Below are 20,608 nucleotides of genomic sequence, written 5' to 3'. Positions count from 1 at the left end.
AAGGCCACGTCAATCAAAGCGTAAATCATTTTTAGGTCTGTAGCCCAGACTAAAACAAGAAACGCATCAGAAAAACCCATCGGGGGTCACAGAGCGCCTGGCAGGCAGTGAGGGGAAGGGGGTTCCCTGGCCTGCCACTGCCGGGAACGCAATGCACCCAGCCTCGGGAGAAAAAAAAAAAAAATCCCCCCCCCCCCCGTTCCCCGCCGCGGAAAGTGGAGGTTTCCCGCCGAGCCCGGCAGTGGGAAGCCGCCTGCGGCCGCCAGGCGAGGCCGGGGGTGGCTACCGGCAGCAGCACTGAGGGAGACGGGCTTCGCCGCCGGGCGACCGGCCCCTTCGCCGCCCTCGCCTGTCCGCACGGCTCTCCCGCGCTCTCCGGCCGCGCAAGCCGTCGCCGAGGACGACCGAGCACGGCCACGGCCGCCTCCGCTGCCCCTGCGCCCCGCTCCCTACCCCTGCCGCCGCCGCCGCCGCCACCCTCCCCTCAGCGCCGAGGGGCGCCGCTCCCGCCAACCGCCCCCGCTCCCCCCTCCTCCTCCTCAGCCACCGCCCGCCGGGGCGGGGCCGGGGGCGGGCACTTCGCCCCCGGGCCCCGCCCCCGGGCTTTCCCGTACCGCCTCAAGGAGGGAGGGGGCGTTAGCCCCGCCCCTAGCCCCGCCGGGCAGCGGGAGGGGCCGCGCGCCCGGCGCGGCCGTTAAAAGCCTTCCCGCCCTCCCGCGCGGCCAGTCAGCGGGGTCGCCGAGCCGCGGCTGGGGGCAGCGGCCGGAGCGGAGAGCGCCGGGGCGCTGGGACTGGGCGTCGGCGATGCTGGAGAATGGCTCCCTGAGGAACTGCTGCGACCCGGGCGGGAGAAGCCGCTTCGGCTTGGCGGAGCGGGAGGCGGCGGCGGGTTCCCCGCGGCCCGCCTGGGTGGTGACGGTGCTCTCCAGCGTGCTGATCTTCACCACCGTGGTGGACATCTTGGGCAACCTGCTGGTCATCGTCTCGGTCTTCAAGAACCGCAAGCTCAGGAACGCAGGTAAGGGCTCGAACCCCGGCAACCCGCCCCGGCAAGGTGGTAACGAGCGCCCGGAGCCCCGCGGGCACCCCGGGCCCCGCTTCTCGGTGCCCTGAGGGGACCGGCCCGCTTGTGGAGTCCGGGCGGGCCACCTGCTAAAGGTAGGGGACCCAGGAGTCCCCCGCTGTCGGTTCTTGCCCTGCCGTGCCTGCAGGGACCTCCAAACCTCAGCCCTGGGGCAGTCCTTCCCGGCTGCCTGCCCCCCCTTAGCCTGTGCGGGGAGAATGCGGGTCATTAAGTGGCTCTTAATGAGGCGTTGTGGAGTCTCTATGGAGCTACCGATGAGGGGAATCGGTGCCATCCGATTAAAATACCGGCGACAAAGAGCGTGCCCGAAACGGCCGGAGGAAGGGAGAAGGAACTTTAAAACTTGCTGGAGGAGTACTTCTGAAGATGAGGCGCTGTGCCCGCATGGGAAAGCGGCTCAGCCCGCCCTCCGGAGTCTTCGTCGGAGTTCACGATAGTCTTTCAGGAGATCGGAATCGTCTTGCTGCTTGTCTCCTCACCGAACATCCTTTCAACCAGAAAGCAGCCAATAAAGTGGGGTGTTTTTCCTGAATCGTGTCTATAGTTTTTCTTTGTGTGTGCTGACGTGTGGCTCTGCGTGTTTGATTTACTAAACTTACTCGCTTTCTCATCTGTGCTGTGCTAGTTACACGTCTCTCAAACTACGAAACTCTGTAGTTCAGCATCAACTTCTCGGATTTGCCTCCCTCCGGCCAGCTTCTTACCCGATTCCCGTATGTCCCGCTGCATGCGGATAGTCTCTTCCCCCCAACCCGTTGATGCTGCCGGTTGTTACCTGATGCTCAGAGTTCGGCTGCTGCTCGCATACCTGCACTCGGCCGGCTGTCGGGTATTGGTGCAGTACAAGGTGCTACCCCCGAAATAGCGGTGTACCTACTAAAATTCTCGTAGCACCAAGCACTCCCCGAAACTGCTCCCTTCATCGGGTCTTGAACGGCGTCGTTTTGCGATGCGCACGCAGGTCGGGGCGGGGGGGACGAAACTTTGCCGAGAGCAGAGTGAAGTCAGGTCACAACATCACAACGGCCCCTGCGCTCTCAGCTGGGTCGTCCCGGTCCAGCTCCACGCCCAAGAGGCAGCGGGGTGCTGCTTCACCACGGGGAAGGAGGGAGAAATGCTGACTTGTTTCTCGCGGGTGGTTTTGGTTTGTTTGTGGTGGGTTTTTGTTTCGGGTTTTTTTTTTTGAATGGGTGCTAGAGCTCCTGCTACCTGGAAGTAGGCACTCGTTCGCCCTTGCTCTAAATTAAACGATGCTTAGGAACAGAAGCAGTTTGTAGAGGGGTGAGGCTCCCTCTCCCTAATCGTTACACGTCTAACTGCGTGCGAGGAGGGCCGGCGGGTCCCGTTTACGCGGGGCTGAGCGATCGCAACCCCCCGGAGCAGCGCCGAACTTGAGGACGGAAAGCGTGGTTTGGGTTAGCACGGGAAGAAACGGGGAGGGAGCTGCTCGGGGCACGGGGCGCGCTCCTTTGGCTTGTACTGGGGCTTTACGTTCAAGGGAACCGAGCCGTTACCGGGAGTAGCAGAGCCGTACCGGGGTCGGTAAAGCCGGGGAAGGCGGCGGAGCTCCTCCGTTCCCCGAGCGGGGGCCGTGGCCGCCGAGCAGCGCCGGGCCGGGGGCGAGCGCTGCTGCTCCGGGCGGAGCGGAGCGGAGCTGGGCGCACCCCCGCCGCGGCGGGGGAGGGAGCTCCCCCCGCCCCTCGCTCCCTCGGGAGCCCCCGTGGGTCACCGGCGCCCCCCCGGCCCTCTCGGAGCGGGGGAAGGCGCGTTCCCGGAGGGATTCGCGCCTGGGCTCGGGGGGGCGGGGGGGCGAGCGCCCAGGGAACGGGCTTTTGCTGGAGAGCGCGGCCGGCCCGAGGCATCGAATGCCGGCCGAGGGGGGAAGCAAAAAAAAGGGGCTCTCTTCTGAACCGCTTCCTTCGTTCAAACGGCAGCAGAGGGGAGGGTTTGGACTGGAAGAGTAAGTTTCAAGATACTGATCAAAGTGCTCTGTGGCGTCCTAGGACTGTTTGAATAGGACGTGGTGGTCTTATTCAAATACCTACTAACTGATCTCCTCCTAGGATCATCCTTAATGCGATGTCACTGACCCTGTCCCAAGGATCTCTTCACCTTTGATAAGTACCATGAAGAAGAGCAGGGAGTTCCTTCTGCGTCATCTTCATAAAGTTAAATGCCTTTTAAATTGCCAGTTCTTAGTTTTCCATCAGGGACAGATGACTCTAGGGGATCAAGCTGGAAGAGGGTAGTTTGGTAAATGTCCACAGAGGTCTTTTCAGAGAAAATTTCTTAAGGAGGGAACAGAGTGGAAGAGGACTGCAAACTGATGTGGGTGGAGTGATGGAGGGAATGGGGAGGTGGTGGAAAGCTAAGACAGTGCTTGGGAGACCTTAGCCTCCAAGGAGAGAAGATGGACAAGCAGGTGGACTTACAGGTTTTACTTCCTGAGCAAACCAGAAACAACATGTTTGTACTCGCAAGAGGAGCGGATGTGATAGAAAGTGAAATGGTGAGGAAAAATGGCATGAAAGGCATTAGACTTGTAATAAGGGATGTCAGAGAGGGACAAGATGAAGCTAGTGGAACGGTTGTGACATGAGACAGGTGGTCCAGGTGACCGAAGAAAAAAGGAAGAGCTATAGCACCATGAACACTCAATTCTGTTTGAAGAAGCTAATAAGAGATTTTCTTGGATAAGGATGAGGGTTTGGGACTTCAGATAAGCCCCAGGTGTATGCAGAATAAATTAAGCAGCTCTGCCCACTTCTCTAGTACAAATAGTAATCTTTCCTTCAGAAAGCAAAACAAGACTTTAGTATATTTCCAGGATTTATCAACTCTATTCTGTCCTAGGCTTTACAGAGAAATCTGATAATTGCAAACAATGTAATTATGCATCACTCTCCTTAAAATTAAAGCATGATCAAAAGCAAATCTATTTTAATGCTGTTATATAATGAGGCGCAAGAAAGGAGTGAAAAAAAATGACCCATTAGCCTTTATGCTGGTAAGTATTATGCTCAGCAGGAGAGAAAGGGAGAATGGGTAGGACTGGTGCTTTTAGAGATTGCTCATTCACTCCTTAAACAGTGGGAATTTTGCCAACCTTACCACAGAAGGATTGTTTCATAGCACACAGAAGCCTCTTTCCCACGTTTAAATTTGTTTTTGGAGGGGGAGGGGGAAATTTGTGAAGGCTCTTCCAAGTAATGCATAGTATAATTGGTATGAATCAACATGCTTGTCTTCTTACATAACTGCACCCAGTGTTGCTGTGAGAGGCTGAGCAACTTCTGATCTCTAAAAGTGATTTAACTTACAGAAACTAATGCTTTTATCACTTATAATTTGGGAGGGGAGTAACTTTGTCCAACACACCACAAAATTAAATACAACTTTGTATATGGAAATAATAAAATAAATCAGCCTGTCTTTCTGTTTGAAATGTCAAATGTGTTCTGAATTTTCAAAAGCAACTATTCTAAACTTTTGAAGTGTTAAAGTTTACATGTGCTCAACAAAAACTGCTGGATGGTCAAGTATCCTGAAGGCACACCAAATCAATCAAAAACACTAGATGCTTTTAAGAATTTCAGGATGCATTTGTATAGCCATACCTATAACCATAACATTATGGGCTGTGTAAGAACCCAGTAGGAAGCACTTCAGAAGGTGGGAACTGGCAAGGCATCTCCCCATTGGCCTTAAAGCCAGCATAAAATCAGCGAGAGCTGAGAATTGGGCACATTAACTCAGTATCACTTCAAAGAGTAATGAGGACTTGGGACCCTTTGACTTTTGGCAGAAGGCCTAATATTAACCTTGGTGCTCTGCCAAAGAATACATTAGCAGAAGGTGATATTTTTAGTGCATTGTGTCAACTCTCTTCATTCTCTCCGCTATTTTCCTTTCTATATATAACAGCTAACACAGCACCATGAGACCCTGATTTCCATTTGAATGGCAAGGTGCTGTTGCAACACAAATTAAATCAAAATTCAGGTTTCTTTTACCCGTAAGAACACGTGTGTATTTGCATGTTTAGTTCTATCTAATGTGTGTGGCTGTAGAGATGGACAATACTTCTCATTGTACATCCATACAAAATAAAATATTCTTGCAGATAGAATTGTAATTTTGGTACTCGTCTGCCTACTAAATAAACATGTTTGGCAATATAACCAAGTCTTGTACTCTTTTTCCATGCTATTTCCCTTTCCATAGCCTTCACTCCACATCTCTAATATAGCTGAGTGTACGTTTTCTACATTGTTATATGCTGTTTTCAGTTATCCTTAATTTCTTCGGCCACACCGGTTCTCTTTCTCTCCTTTATTCCTCCCCTATTATTATTCCTGTCCACTGGGATAGAGGACAGTTGTCTCCTGGGGTGGAAATTCATCTCTTAGAAGATTACAGTGGAGATACTTGTTTCTGAACTTCTTCCCTTGGGCTCCCTTTGTAATCAATGGAGAAAAATAAACATTTTCAGGGCATAGTTAATCTAACTTATTTTTGACATCTACATTAGGATGACATGATTCAGCCCATAAAAATGTTTATTTCTCTCCACTAAAACTAAAGAGAATCAAGAGGGACTATCTCAATGTAGTCACCTACATTTAGGTGAGAAGCAATCAACATGCGAAGTCATCATGTAATTCTTCTAGTAACTTGTCAAGTTCCATTTTTAAATTTGCACACTTTCCTCCTCCTCACCGCCTGTCGTCCAAGAGATCACATTGATCCAAATAAGACTGACATTAAAAAAAAAATCATTACTGATACCACTGAAATGTTCAGTATGCTTCCTGGGTCCTGAAACCATTTGGTGAAATTGTCTTTTAATATGAGCAGTGATGCTGACAAGAACATATTTTGATGAGCAGAGCATGAGATCCCACTCTTACAGTTTCAGATTTTGTACTCCTGATTTCCTGAACCCTAGATCCATGGACTTAGCCCTGGGACTAGGTATGTTTGGTCTTCACATTCTCTCTCACATTCAGGATCTCTAGCCTTGAAGCTGCTCAATACTAAGAAATTCATGGCAAATTGACGTCAACGTTCACAAAAGTTCGTTTAAACCAACACTTAAAATAAAGCTCTTCTATCTCTTTGTAATAATACTATGGATCAAACTTTTTTTGTTTTAACTTTGTGCATATTAGTTGCTAATTTATAGTAGATATTTTTATTTGTAGAACTATAATTAGCATTTAACTTGGATGGATCATTTCTGTACCTGGTGAGAACTCTTGTGCCATATTAATGGAGAACAAACACATATTTACCTCTCAACCTTTGTTTTTCCATGGGGAACAAGCCAAATGCTTTTAGTCTCCTCTAATAAACCAGGGTCTTCATTTCCCTGACCATTTTAGGCCTTTCTGTTCACCTATTCCAGCTGAATTAATCTGTCTTGAACGAGAGAAAACTGAACTGTTCACAGTAATGCAGGTAAAGTACTACCAATACCTTCAAGAAAATAATATTAACAGTCTATTCTGTTCTGACTTTCCCTGGGTGGACAAAATGGACCTGGTATGCCTTGGAGCCACATTTTCCTTTTATGTGATAGCATCATAGAGATGACTCTTCTTGGTGCAGTCATTTGCTAATGCAGCTCTTCTTTTTCTGACGTCTTTTCTGTCCACACAATTATTATTCCTTCAGTACCTGACCTCATACCTCATGCTATTATACTCTATCCACTTCCTGCTCTTTTAGTCCTCAAGGAAAAAAAGATCTTGACATTTCCTTGTATCAGTGTGGGCTCTCAACTTTGTATTATCACAAAATTTCATTAGTTCTCTTTGTGTTTTGTGACATAATACTTTTGAACCAGACAGAATCAGTTCAACATAGGTTATCTCCCTTTGGTCCAACAATTTTCTTTCATCACCATCCAGGCAGTGGTATCAACACACTGTGTGTGGTATCCTAGCATATGTGTTTCCAAGGCTAGATTAGTTTAGAGCAACCTCCCGGGTACAGAAAGTCCAAGGCCAGCTTTTATTAAATAAAGATGATCAGATTAGTTGGTACAGCCACTTTGTGTAAGCTCACATTGAATTTTGTTCCATTTGTCTTTACCTGTAACTTTAATTTTCCTTTCCTTCCAAATTTGTTTCTGCAGCCTTGCCTACAATTAGGATGAGATTAAAAAGCCCAAAGATTTCTCAATTCATTCTTCCTTTGCAGCTGATTCACCACCTTAAATATGAGTACCATGTTAGCACATGGTAGCACTCTATGGTAGACAAACAAATCTTCCAGAGGTGGCAACACTGTTTTAGTTTTCTCATTACTCCCTGCCTAAATGTTTTTCTGACTTCTTGCTAGCACCATTCATGCAAAAAAACCCCAGCAGTTGTGCCAGCACCACAGCAAGGGAGGAGGAAATGAGTAGTAAAGTGTGAGAGCACCGCAGCTGCAGGTGAGTCACGGCAAAACTGCTCTTTGGGATGCATGTGGGAGCCAAGCTCTGTGCCACAGCCCGAGAGAAACAAACACTTCCCTACAGGCAGTGAGGACCAGAGAACACATTCAGCCCCTTTTTACAGGTCCCACATGTAGCTCTCTGTCCTTTCAGAACCCATGACACTATCTCTGAGATAACAGATGTTAAAACATTCCTATACTCAATCTCTCTGACATTTTTGCTTTATTTTAGGTATGTTAATTCCTCACCTGCCAGCCTGCCTTGTCCCCAATGCTGCCATTATTGCCCTTATTAAAAATGGTAGCAAAATCTTCAGACCAGCAGCCATTTTAAGTTGATTTTCAGATTCCCTCTCTCCCAGTAACTCCTCTTCCCTTTTTCCTTTTGTTAATGTGGTGAAAGGGCATTTTATTCATTTTAGAAGTCTTTGCAAAGCCAATGACGTTTAGGGGTTCTGTCAGTTCCCATTTTATCCATTTTTGCTCTCTCTAGCAGTTTTCTTTGGACGTATCTTTTCCTGTTCCTTCTAGCCTCATTTCTTGCCCCTGGTATCCTTGCTGAGACAAATTTTCCTCCAGCTATTTCTGGAACTTTTTCTTATATTTTTTTCCCTCTTTTGGATGCAAGTTCCAGAGAATATTTTTGTATCTTTAATATGAAGCAATGCCAAGCTTCCTCCACATTCAAGTCTCTAAGCTCCTCAATACAGCTGACTTCACTTTCCTAATTAGCTTCTTTTATTTATCAAAATATGCAACCCCCCTTCTTAGTTATGTCTGTTTTGTTTATTCTTCCATTTAATTTAAACAAAATAATCTCATCTGCTTTCAATACAACCTTATTTTCTGTGACATGCTCTTCAGGGATGTCTTTTTTCTTTATCAAAACAAAGGCCGGTGTATGTTGGCAAATAGACTCTGTATTGAAGAAATCTACTGGGTGTATGTCCAGAACTCAACAGCCATTAGTATGTTTATTATCTCCTTTACATATGAGGAGCTGCACTGTCCCATCGTTAAATTGTTTCCATGAGGTGATCTCATCCTATTGCAGGTTTCTCTGCACTTCCCTGTACATTGTCTTTACAACTCTTCCCCAATGTAATTTTGGCTTTTACCAGGATATTATGCTCTCAATTCCCCCCCCTACACACACACCCCGCCATCCTTTTATGAAGACTATACAACTTTCAGTTAATATTTCTCTTCTCTGATCATCGATGCAATTCCATTCTAACAGAATTATCTCCATAAAGTTTGATTTTAATTTGTCACTGGTTTTGGATCCCCTATTTTGTTGCATAGGTTCCTGGCATTCTTTTCCTGACTCTACTGCTTTTTTTATTACGACTCCAGTCAAACTCCTCAGTCTTCAAGCTCCTGTTTTCTATATTTGTTACCACCACCTTCCTGAAGCCAAAATTCCCCCTGCCCTGGGTGTTAAATGAAGAAACTATATTAGATTCCTTCTCAGGCTCTCTTCCCATCTCTCAATTTCAAGTTCTTTTTATTCATTCTGCCAGCTTGGATTGCAAGCTGGTATCCCACATGCTTAGGTGAAGTCTGTCCATGAAGATATGAAACCTTTTCTCAGAGGATACCTCCAAATGATCAATACTCCAATTCTTTCTGTAACACTTCTAGAATTATTCAGTCATGTGCCCATGATTCATCTCATACTTCTAAATACACTTCTACTCTCTTCTTGGAGAGGAAACAGAATAAATTCATCACTAAGTCCATTCTCTTTTCTGTGAGACTTGGTTCAAACAGTAACCAGCTAAGAAAATAAATCTTCAAAGTTGCTTATAAAATAATAACTTTAAACTTTGTTAACCTGTTAATAATTCCAAAAGTAGAAGAGCAAAGTGAAAAGCCAGTATTGTTCATCTGCAAATTAGGAAAATTACTTTAACAAAGGAAGTATCTTTCAGTGAAAGGAAGTAAACCTTGCAAGTAAATTTGGAAAAAGTGAAAATCAGAGACCTAAGAATGTTCTAGATGAGAAGAAATCTAAATAATATAGAATTTTAAAATATTTTGGAAGTAGAAAGTTTGTATGGAAATTATCCACCTACAGGGATTGAAAAAGAATTTAGGAGTACAGAAACATCATAAAGGAGAAAAATAACTTCTGTATGAATCTGCATCACAGGGAATCCTGAGGAGATAAACAGTTTTTTCAGAAGCAATAGGAGATGGCTTTATATGACACTGTATATAAAATAATGGATAGCCTTAGAGAAGATAGACTAGAATCATCTTTTTTTCATCTAGAGAATCATGACACAAGACCAAGGACATGTTCAGCATAATCTGGAGATGGAGAATACTAAAATGGAAGTCACCTTCTCAAACAATAAGTAAACTGTGGAAGTCAGGAATTTGGTAAATGTAAAGAACTACTGGCTCTTTTGTGAATATTCTGAGCATTCAAAATCATAAGGGCTAACACTACCAAAAATTGGAGAAACTATTGAATGTATTAGTGGCAGGTATAAACCAAATTCTAGCAACTAAGGACTAGGTTAAAATTGTAATCCGAGACAGGTTCTTCTCAGCTATAGGGTACTCTATATCCTCCTTCGAAGGACCTGGCAATACCATATTGGATGATAGCTTTAAATTATAATTTTCTTTTATCCTGTAGAGGAAGAAATCTATTTATTGATAAGTGAATAGGAAGTATATCGCCAAGATCGGCTCCAAGACACTTTTATTTCAGAACATAATGTTAAGTTCTATTCCACTTGGTAAATGGAGCTATTGGTGTGCTTATCTTTAGAGGAAATAGAATGATAAGCACTTGGTGGAACTGGAGAAGTATAAGGGTCTTCCTGAACCTGTAACGGAAGAATCTAAGGGAATATTTATGTTGTGTATTTCATTTGGCACAAGTCCACTCTACTCATGTTCTGAGCAAAAGGAAAAGCAAAAGGTGATGTTAGTGTGATACTTTGCCTGCAACACCATACCCAGGCTCTCCATAGGTCCAAGTCTAACACAGTCACACAGCTTTTTTTTTTCTCAGCTCCGAGTATGAATAAGTTTCCTCACATGTCCCTGAAATAACCAATGCAAACATACCCCCAGATACAGGAAATTAGAAGGACCTCTTAGCAGCTGTCATACAGCAACTCCAACATGTCTTAGCAGCACTCCCTTTGTTGCCAGTTCTCTCCTGGACTCTGGACTGGTGGGTTTTTTTGCAAGGCTCACTGCCTGCATGAGGCATGACCTCTCTGCAGTAAAGATCTATTCTTGGATGGAGCAGCAGAAGCAATTCATGGATTCATGGTGCTCTTTGACACAATCAGCCAAAGAGCTAAGAGACCAAATCTACTCTCAGAAAGTCAGGACAGCTCATCTTAAAAGACTAATTTTTTCAACTATTCTTAGCAGATATATATTCACCAGGTGACTTGAACCATTCTATTGAGGATGTTATAGGAAACTACATTCATCTCATTAAATCAGCGATAACCTGTTGTCTGCCTCTAGGAGTAAATTCTACTCCTACTCCAATTCAGATCTATTCTGTGTACCAGTATCTTCAGATATGCCCCAGATTTTAGCTTCTCAGAAGTTATCCTTTACAAGCACATACTGGTACCTTCACATAGACTGTCAAGTACATTGCCTTGTTCCCAAGAATACATATTAAAACAGCTGTGTTACCCTAGGCTGATAGAACAAAACCAATTTTTTCCTTTGCAGAAACTAAGAAATGCTATGGTAATTTTCATCTTCCTAAAAGTTATTCTGAGCAATTGTTCTAGTTTTTAAACTCCTGCCTTGATATGGGCATGAAACAGATTTCCTGACAGCAAAAGCTAACAAAAATATATCTAAATCACTGTGTGTGCCATTCCATTGTCCTCCTTAACAACAGTAGCTGCTTTGGAATCTTCTGATTTACTTTTGGTCTCCATACTGATAAGGACTGAGCTATATCACAGAATCAGCATTTTCCTGACGTTTCAGCTGCATACGGGACAGTCACGTCTTGGCATGACAACAGATAACAACAGCCTAAACACATTCATCAAATGACTAGGATCTTGATTGCTGGGATTCTCTTTTAATTATTTATTAATTATAGAGGTATTTGATTACACTGTTTAATAAATGCTGCTTAAATTATGTCTGAGGGAAAAATATAATCCTTCTCACAAAGTTACTGATTTTTTCAGCTACTTTTTATGGACTTGACTCATTTTCAATGTTTAAATACCTGTATGAAGATTATAATAATATTACATGACACTTCCACAAACATTGTCATCTTTCTGCTATAGAACAGCATCTGTTCATCTGTTGGTTTAGATTGCCATATTTGCACAATGAAGGCAACAATCGTTGTCAGAAAATACCACGTACAGCCACTGGAGCTAGCAGTCTGACTAACAGGAAAAATATCTGCGTAATACATAATTATGTTAACTAATTATAAGTTCAGAGCTAGCATCAAATTGTAAAATATAGCACTGCAAAAAAGACAGGGACCTATAAATGGCATCCTCATGTCTCTAAGATTGCTCAAATCCTGCCTGAAATTCTCAGTGTCCTCTCATTCTAAAGCTAGAGCAATTTTTCCAGTTACCTCAGTATACACATAATTTCATTTGAGTTCAAATAGGGAAAAGGACCTTATGTCAGATGGCTATCACCTATAAATATGTGTAATCTAATCAATCTAGGTATTTTTATTTCCTACTTTTCATTTAAGTAAAAATAATCTACTTACTGAATATTATCTGCATAGTTTAAAAAAACAAGTGTCTCTTCAAGCTACACATGCTGTGCAGATCCTGCCCATAGTGAGGTTCATCATTACTTTAGTCATTAGGACTTTTTAAAGGTGTTCTTAGAAGACAACTCTATTCAGCTTTTCTACTGAGAAGTAAAAGGATGTTATAATAAATCATGCTGCTTTGCTTCAAGACAAGTAAAGACATGCAGGTGGCATAGTCACCATGTGCCAACTGGGAGCTATCCCATCCCTCCTTTTCTTGAACTACAACTTATGGTTCTTAAGACTCTTGTGAATCTCTATTCAAAAGACTGAGCATTCCAGCCAACTCATTTAAAATCAGGCATTACTCACTTGAAATGCACAGGGTGTCATTTTTGGATTGTTACAGAGGAAAAGTTTCACACAACATCTTAGCTGGAATTTCCATCTTCAGTCAGACAAACCTTCTGGTCTGCAAATTCAAGACAGCATGCAACTTTAACACACCTTTGTACTTTCTTCCATGTTGTCCTTTAAAATAGAGGGCCATGCTTTTTAGCCTCTCAGATAAAAGTTAATTCCTCTATTTTCTTAAAAGCACCTCAGCAAACCCCTTCTGATGTAGTAAACTACACAGTAACTGCTACTGCACTGCTCTGAAGTGAAGCCACTCGTTGCTGAGGGTGTTTTTAGCCTCATTCATTGAGGCTGTTAAGAATTCTGATTTCAGGCTTAAGGACTGCATCCTTCATGTATTCAAGAGCTGCTAAGAATGGTGGGTGTTACTCACCGTACTGAATGCAGAGATATGCAGAAAGAGTCAGAACACCATTACTTCTACATAAGCATGAAATTAAAATAACAGATTTCTCAAAGTGTTGACAAGCCAAGGAGCTTTTGGGCATCAAGATGTTCAGAAACGGCCCCCACTTCATACCTATGTGCAAATTTGCTTAATTCCATTATCTAACAGAGTTAGAATTCACAAAAAGTAGATGTTAATGGCTTTACACAAGGAATACTTGTGTACATTCTGAAGCAAAGGGATGACCTTTCCCGAAACTTTCCTACAGGAACCAGCAAACTACACTATTAAAGCATAGCTAACTACCAGATAAAACTCATAACTTCACTGGTAGCTGTACTAAACGAGGTAACTAACCAGTAACTACACTATTCAAAGCTCCACCAAAGCTGATCATGTGTTCTCTTCTGACTAAAGTGCTATGGTCTTTCAGGCCCCCAGTGCTCCATTCACGAAATGTAAATAAAAATCATCTGCAAAGGACTGAGAGATAAGTACTTTGGGAACTGTAAAAGAGGCAGCTATATATTCCTTCTTTTACCCCCAAACACTGCCAGTACCACTGAGGCCAAAAGAACTTATTTGAAGAGTTGAAATGCCTTCCACAACACTTCCAGAAATTTAATGTATAATTTATTTTCCAGACAGGATTACAAGCCTGTGGGTAGCCTCAGCCTATGAGAATATATGACATGTTTCCAATTAGTGTCTTATTCTCGGCTATCACTTTTTAGATTAATTATACCATAACCTAAGCAAAATTTGACTTAATTAACGGTTGGAAGACAAGCAGTCAATAAAATTGCAGGATGCTATAAGAAGGTACTACTTCTGATTCATTAATAAGGTAATGAATAGTTGATGGAGTAACTAATCCTGGAAACCATTTCTAAAAACATGAAAGACAAGAAGGTGGTTGGTGGTAATCACCATGGATTTACAAATGGAAAATCATGCTTAACCAATGTGATAGCCTTCTGCAATGACATGATTAGCTTGGTGGGTGATGGGAGAACACTGGATGGTGTTTACCTTGACTTCAGGAAAGCTTTTGACACTGTTTCCCATAACATCTCCATATACTATCTGACAAAGTAGGGATTAGATAAGTGGATAGTGAGGTAGACCAAAAACTGGCTGAATGACTGAGCCTGGGCAGGGGCTGTGGTCAGTGGCATGAAGTCCAGTAGGAAGGCAAGCCTCTAGGGGTGTGCCTCAGAGGTCAGTACTGGGACCACTACTGTTTAACTTCTTCATTAATGACCTGGATGATGTGGCAGAGCGTACCCTCAACAAGTTCACAGATGATACAAAACCGAGGGGAGTGGCTAATACACCAGAAGGTCATGCTGCCACTCAGAGGGATGGGGACAGGCTGGAGAAATGGTCTGATAGGAACCTCATGAAGTTCAACCAAGGGAACTGCAAAGTCCTGGACCTGGGTAGGAACAACCCCAGCTTGGCAGAAAAGGACCTGGGTGTCCTGGTGGACAACAAGCTGATCATTAGCTAGCAAAGCACCCTTGCAGCAAAGAAGGCTAACAGCCTCCTGGGCTGCATCAGAGTGTTGCCAGCAAGCTGAGGAAGATGATCTTTCCTCTCAGCACTGATAAGGCCACACCTGGAGCGCTGTGCCCAGTTCTGGGCTTCCTAATGCAAGAAAGATATGGACTTACTGCAGTGAAGTCCACTACAGGGTCACTAAAATGATCAGGGGCTTGGAGCTTGTCCCATATGAGGAGAGGCTGAGAGAGCTCTGACAGTTCAGCCTGGAGAAGAGAAAGCTCAGGGATCTTATCAATGTCTATAAATACCTGGTGGGAGGCAGTGAAGAAGAAGCAGGCAGACTCTTCTCAGTAGTGCCCACTGAGAAGACAAGAGGTAATGGGTACAAATGAAAACTTAGGAAATTTCATCTGAACACAAGAAAACTTTTTTCACTGTGTGGGTGGTTAAACACTGGAACAGGTTGCCCAGATAGGTTCTGGAGTCTCCATCTCTGGAGGTACTGAAAACACATCTGGACACAGTCCTGGGCAACCTGCTCTCACTGGCCCTGCTTAGCAGGAGAGGTTGGACTAGATGATATCAAGAGGTCCCTTCCAACCTAAAAGAGTCTGTGATACGGTGATTCTGTAAGGCTCCAGCATGACACCATAATTTGCTGTAAAAAACCTGTGTTTTAACCTAAGTGCTGGTGGAAAGATTTTCATTTTACATAATTGGCAGAACTCTATTAACAGCACAGGCTTACCGACACATAGGTGGGCTTTGACTCATCCTGACTTCTAAGATCCCTGATTTCTGAAAAGCTTGCTTTTTTTTTTCAGTGCACATATGTTTAAAGGTGGTAAATTTCCTGCACCTTTAAAGTGGTCTTTTATTGCTTCCTGCCACTAGTTTTCCATTCCTTTATTGCTCCAGTTTGGAAAAGACCAAACAGGAAAAGAAAGTGAAGCTGGAAATATGTTTTGCAGTAGTATTAGTGCCTTTGGTTGCATGTCATCTGTTAAGCAAGGGATAGCCTTTTGATAAAGAATATGAAGAAAATAGTTTGTGTTGGCAGAACTCTGTATTTGGGGTATACAGTGATACTGAAAGCAGCTGCGAGGTAAACTCTTATGAATCTTCTGCATCAGTAGAACCAACCCTTAACTGAAACATAAAAATCATTTTCCAAAAGAGAAAACAAAGCAGCACACTTTCTCACAATTTTAATTGCATCAGCACAGTCACCTGACAGAAAATGCTGTATTTAAAGAACTTTCTGTTTAACAGAAAGGTCTAATACTTAGGTAATGCAACAATTATTTGATTAATAGGGGACTGGTACCTTTATATGCCTCTGTCTTGTTACATTAGAGGTCATGATAGAAAGAAAATTTAAAATTCAAAGTCCTGAGCCAAAAATGAGGTAGTACACTGGTATATTCCAGGTATTTTACTGGCATAAAATATAGTGGCAGAAAGTGACTGTTATGCTGTGGAAATATAGAGCAGTTTTACTCAAGGACACAAAGCCTACCTAAGAACTCTAAGGTGACTGCAAAAATACTTGTTATTAGATTCACAGGTGGGGTTAGAGCCCATGGGCAACAGATTGTTTTCTGAATCAGTTTTCATGTCAAGCAAGACCTTCTTTTCTTTTCTTTTTTTATGTATTCTTTTGCAGTCATTAGAAGCAAAATGTGTAAAATGTTAATCAGATGTTGAATTAGGCCTTGTAAAAGGAAGGTTTAACCATAATGATTTGCCTAGAGAAAACAATCTACTGGTAAGTGGGTTGAAATAGTTTAAAAGATTTTACCTATGACTGTGGTCCCAGGCGTGAAATATTAACTACACAATCCAGAGTCCAATTTCAGTGCTGGGCATTTTTTGCTTCAAAGTTGAGCAAAATTTAACTAATTTGACATCCTGTAATTATGCCTTTAGTTAGATAATCTCAAAACAATGTAATCCTCTTCAGTCACTCTTATGAAACACCTGGTAGGCTAGGACCATTAAAAATTGTAAAACTTGCTATACAGTCAGCTTCCTGGTTAAATATGAAGCAAGAATATCTGGTCTGCTTATGGAGAGCAAACAAAATAGCAGAGTACATGACCTTCAAACACAACATTCTCATGTAATTTATACAAAAGTGATTTCCATTTGAGCCTCATTTAGTAAAAATTACATTGGTTTGACCTAGTTTGCAGGTGTATTTGCCCAGTAAAAGAGGTGTAATTCCGTACTTCACGCAGACAGAAGTCACCCACTGCTCTTGCTGGACCACAGGCCACCAGGTCGCTCACTTGGGTTACAGCTAGGACTCCCACGAGAAGTTAGTCTGAATGGCTAGTTAGAGTTTACAGTGCTCAAAGATTGTCAAAGTAGCATGTGGAAAAGGATTCTGTAACCTGGGTAAGCCGAACCTAGTATTTAAGTATCCAGATAAAGAGGCAAATTCTGGCCTGCTAAAGCCAGTGGGAATTGGTCTCCAAAAACGTTCCTGCTAGCATGTGGTGCCTCTTCCCTCTTTCTGTGCAGCCCTCACCACAATCCACCCTCCACCCCTCAGGTCTGTAAATGTTTGTTGGGCCAGGTTCTCTGTTTGGCTCAGACCGTTATGTCCAGTCAGAGACTGTTCAGATTCTGCTGCCACAAGGACTCTGAAGACACAAGCATAAAAAAAGCAAAGTCCCACCTACTCTGGGGAGCGGGACCTGTTCTGCTGACCAAACAACTCTAGCTCACTGTTAACGATCACATCTTTTCTCTACCTACGTAGTAGCAGGTATGATCTTAGATACCCTCTGCCATTTAGTAGATCAAGGAGAACCCTCACCTGTTGCCAAATTAACAGTGTCTTCCCCCTACTCCCTAGTGAAAACAGTAAATATCCTGTATACCCATTCCTTACTAGAACAGGTCACACAGAGAGGCTGTTGAGTCTCCATGGCTGGAGACAGTCAAAACCTGACTGGACATGGCCCTGAACAACCTGCTGTAGTTGACCCCTCTTTGAACGGGAGTGTTGGACTAGATGATCTCCAGAGATCAATCCCAACATAAATGATTCTGTGGTTATATTGGTTATATGTCTATGCCTATCACCCTTCATTTAACTATCTCACCAATATAATGACTCACAGGCCCAGCCAGAACAGCGTTTTTGTCCACTGATTTTGGAAGGCTTTTACTGGCTCTCAGAAAAGACCTTAATTCAGGGAATGATCATTATACACTTTGTCTGTGTTAAGTTGAAACACAAACCAGCTAATAATCTAGAAGAGATTACACAATCACTTTCTGTAAAAGCATTTTATTTACTCATCTGTTTACATGCTGTTTACAAACCTATGAGTATCATTATAAGATGAATCATGTCAGTGTACTTTGCTTTAAGACCTTGTTTCCAAAAGAAGCAGATGGCACAGACTGACAACAGCTTCTGAAGACATTCATCTCCCTATGCAAGTACAGTGATGAGGCCTTCCAAAAGCTCAGAGCAAAAAACCACACAGAAAGTTTATAATGGCCATTTTCATCATCTATTTTCTTCCTTGGTGAAAACCTTCCTTCCTTTTTGCATCTGTAACTAGTTTGCATGTACATGCTTTTCATGTATTTGTTTCTGGTTGTGTAGCTGTCACATGCTGCGAGTCTTTCATCTGGAGCCCCACAGAGCAGTTGAGTAAATCACTGTGGAAATGACCATTTGCATGTCTTCATTTCCATGAGAGGAGATCCCTACATTTGTATTGGTCGAAATGCTCTGTTCTGTTTAAATAGGTCTACAGGGCAAAGCTACAAGATGCACCTCATCATAGCTAACCAAATCTCTTGGCTAACTGGTGCTGAGTATGTCCCGTAGTCTGCAATAGTCCTGATTTTATTCACTTGATAAATCTGCTGCATATTTTTAATATCTTCTGTAATATCTTGAGCCTTATATTTCAAAACAGAATTATTTTATGTTTGGGGGTTTGTTGGTTTGGGGTTTTTTTTAATTCAACTAATCTGCTAGTGAATATTAAAAAAAACCCCAAACACAAACCAACCAGCCTAACAAAACAAAACATGGTTTTTGTTCGTACAAAATTATTTTCATTCTTCAATTTCCTGTCCTCCTTTCTAAAAGAAGGTGGAAGATAAGTTATTCTACGGACCTGAACACTGTTTTGCTGTTGTAAGAGAGAAAAAAACCCCAACATAATTTCCTTTGACACAAATTCAGGTTAAAGACAGTAGCAAAGATGAAGGTAGTAGTAGATAATAGTGAAGGTAATGGAAGATGAGCTATATAATGCACAATACAAATTAATATCTGCCAGGACACAATGAGGTTTTGTCCAGAGTTTTTAGCAGTGAAATGTCCTTAATTTGTTTGCTTCCAGTCTTTTATAGTTGATCCGAACCAAGTTTTAGTTTTTCTTTTTTTTTAACAAAATAACATCCTACAAAATGCTACATATTTAACTTTTTTCTATGAAATGCAATATAGTGTTGGGAGACTGAAAAAAAAAAGTTATTAACAATAATATGTTGACTGGCTATTTATAGGATGTGACTAGATTGCACCTGTTGTGTTTTACAGCTTTTCATATTAGTCCCTTTGTCAGCAATAAATGAGTTTTCATACTTGCAGTTGTTCATGTAGGTTTCCTATTATTCCTTGGTTGAAGCAATCAACAGCTGTGATTACTTCAAGTGAAGAAAATTAAGCGGATATGTACTGACAGATACAGGAAACACAACTTCTTTCATGAATTAGTGAAAAAACAGTCTGGTTTTGTTGTTATGCAGTGATTGTGCACTGCAACTGGAGGTTTTGAAGCTGGGCCGTCACTGGTGCCCACAGTGGTAAGCACTCAGAGTAAATGTCTTGGCTTCATTCCCTGCATGAAAAGCAATAGTACCCTAGATAAAGACATTCTCTCAGCAACAACAGGGGTCTTTCAACACCCTAGACTACCCTGAAGGCAAGATCCTGACTTCAGTGTGAGGGCATCAGTGTAAGGGATCTTCACCCCTGAGCCTGTTGCAAAATGCAGCTCAGTTGCAGGTCGTTAGACATACAGAACAAGGTTATTGCCTCTTCAAACATTTTGTCAACAAAACCAGGCTGGTTGTGTAGAGGAGTGGCTGGCAAGGATCCGAATGAGAATGTTGCATCATACCACTCAGATGACCACAACAGGGAAGCCTGTGAAGGAGCTGTGCTTCTGAATGGTGTTACTGAAACCTACTGTCCTCATCATAAAAGCAGTTGTTTTGGTACAGACCAAGGGCATAGCTAGCCTCATCCTCTATCTTTAATTGTAGATGTAAGCAGGCACTCAGGAAAAAAAAAAGAACAGAACAACCCTATATGATACTTCTCCTGTATTCTCTCAACTTGTGATTCCTTCCAGGCCAGAGGATTTCCTGAACCTAGTATGTTATGTCTGTTTAGTAACCTTCAACTGATGTCTCTTTCAAGTACATTGTGCTTTTCCAGCCTTCCCTTGAATATATGTAAAATTTTTGCATCTGCAAGATCTGTTAAGGAGTTCCACAGGTTTACTACCTGTTACAGCAACCACATCCTTTTGTTTGCTTTGAATTCAAGTAGCTTCATTTAATAGCTCTAGCTCTTCTATTGGCTCCATTCCTCAGTACCAGTATGCCACTATGGTGTCATTTTGGAGCAGTGAGCTGGACAGGCGCTGTCATTTTTTCCAGAGTATGCCTAATAGAGGTGATTGTATCTAATAGAGAAGAGCAAGGCTCATGAACCTAGAGTGTTCTTCCTTATCTGTGTCTTGGGAGAGTCCCTGCAACTGTCTATCTCAATTTCCCACCTGTTAAATCATAAGAAGGTTGGGGGTTTTTTGGTTGGTTGGTTTTTGGGTTGGTTTTTTTTTTTTTTTTCTTTGAAACATATTGATGAATAGCACTCTACGATATAAGTGATAACCTGTGTGTTCTGGTTCTAGGGTGAAATTCTTGAACATAACCTAGAAAGAGACAAGCAGGCTAACCGCAGAAGAGCAGCAGGGCTGGTGAGTAGGGC

The 20,608-nt window shown here is 42.9% G+C and overlaps 1 protein-coding gene across 1 annotated transcript in view; it reads left to right on the top strand.

Moving 5' to 3' along the window:
- Positions 1-744: 744 nt before the first annotated feature.
- The window catches only part of MTNR1B (melatonin receptor 1B), a 31,334-nt gene continuing 11,470 nt past the window's right edge, over positions 745-20,608 (top strand). The window contains exon 1 of the mRNA XM_075050439.1: positions 745-1,018. Within this exon, the coding sequence (XP_074906540.1) occupies positions 805-1,018 (214 nt within the window). The 5' untranslated portion in view covers positions 745-804. The remainder of the gene's footprint in view (positions 1,019-20,608) is intronic.

The sequence above is a fragment of the Buteo buteo genome, chromosome 18 (assembly GCF_964188355.1).
Source record: "Buteo buteo chromosome 18, bButBut1.hap1.1, whole genome shotgun sequence".
Lineage (NCBI taxonomy): Eukaryota > Metazoa > Chordata > Aves > Accipitriformes > Accipitridae > Buteo > Buteo buteo.
The sequence above is the reverse complement of the archived record's forward strand: the minus strand, read 5'-3'. Positions and strand labels throughout refer to the sequence as shown.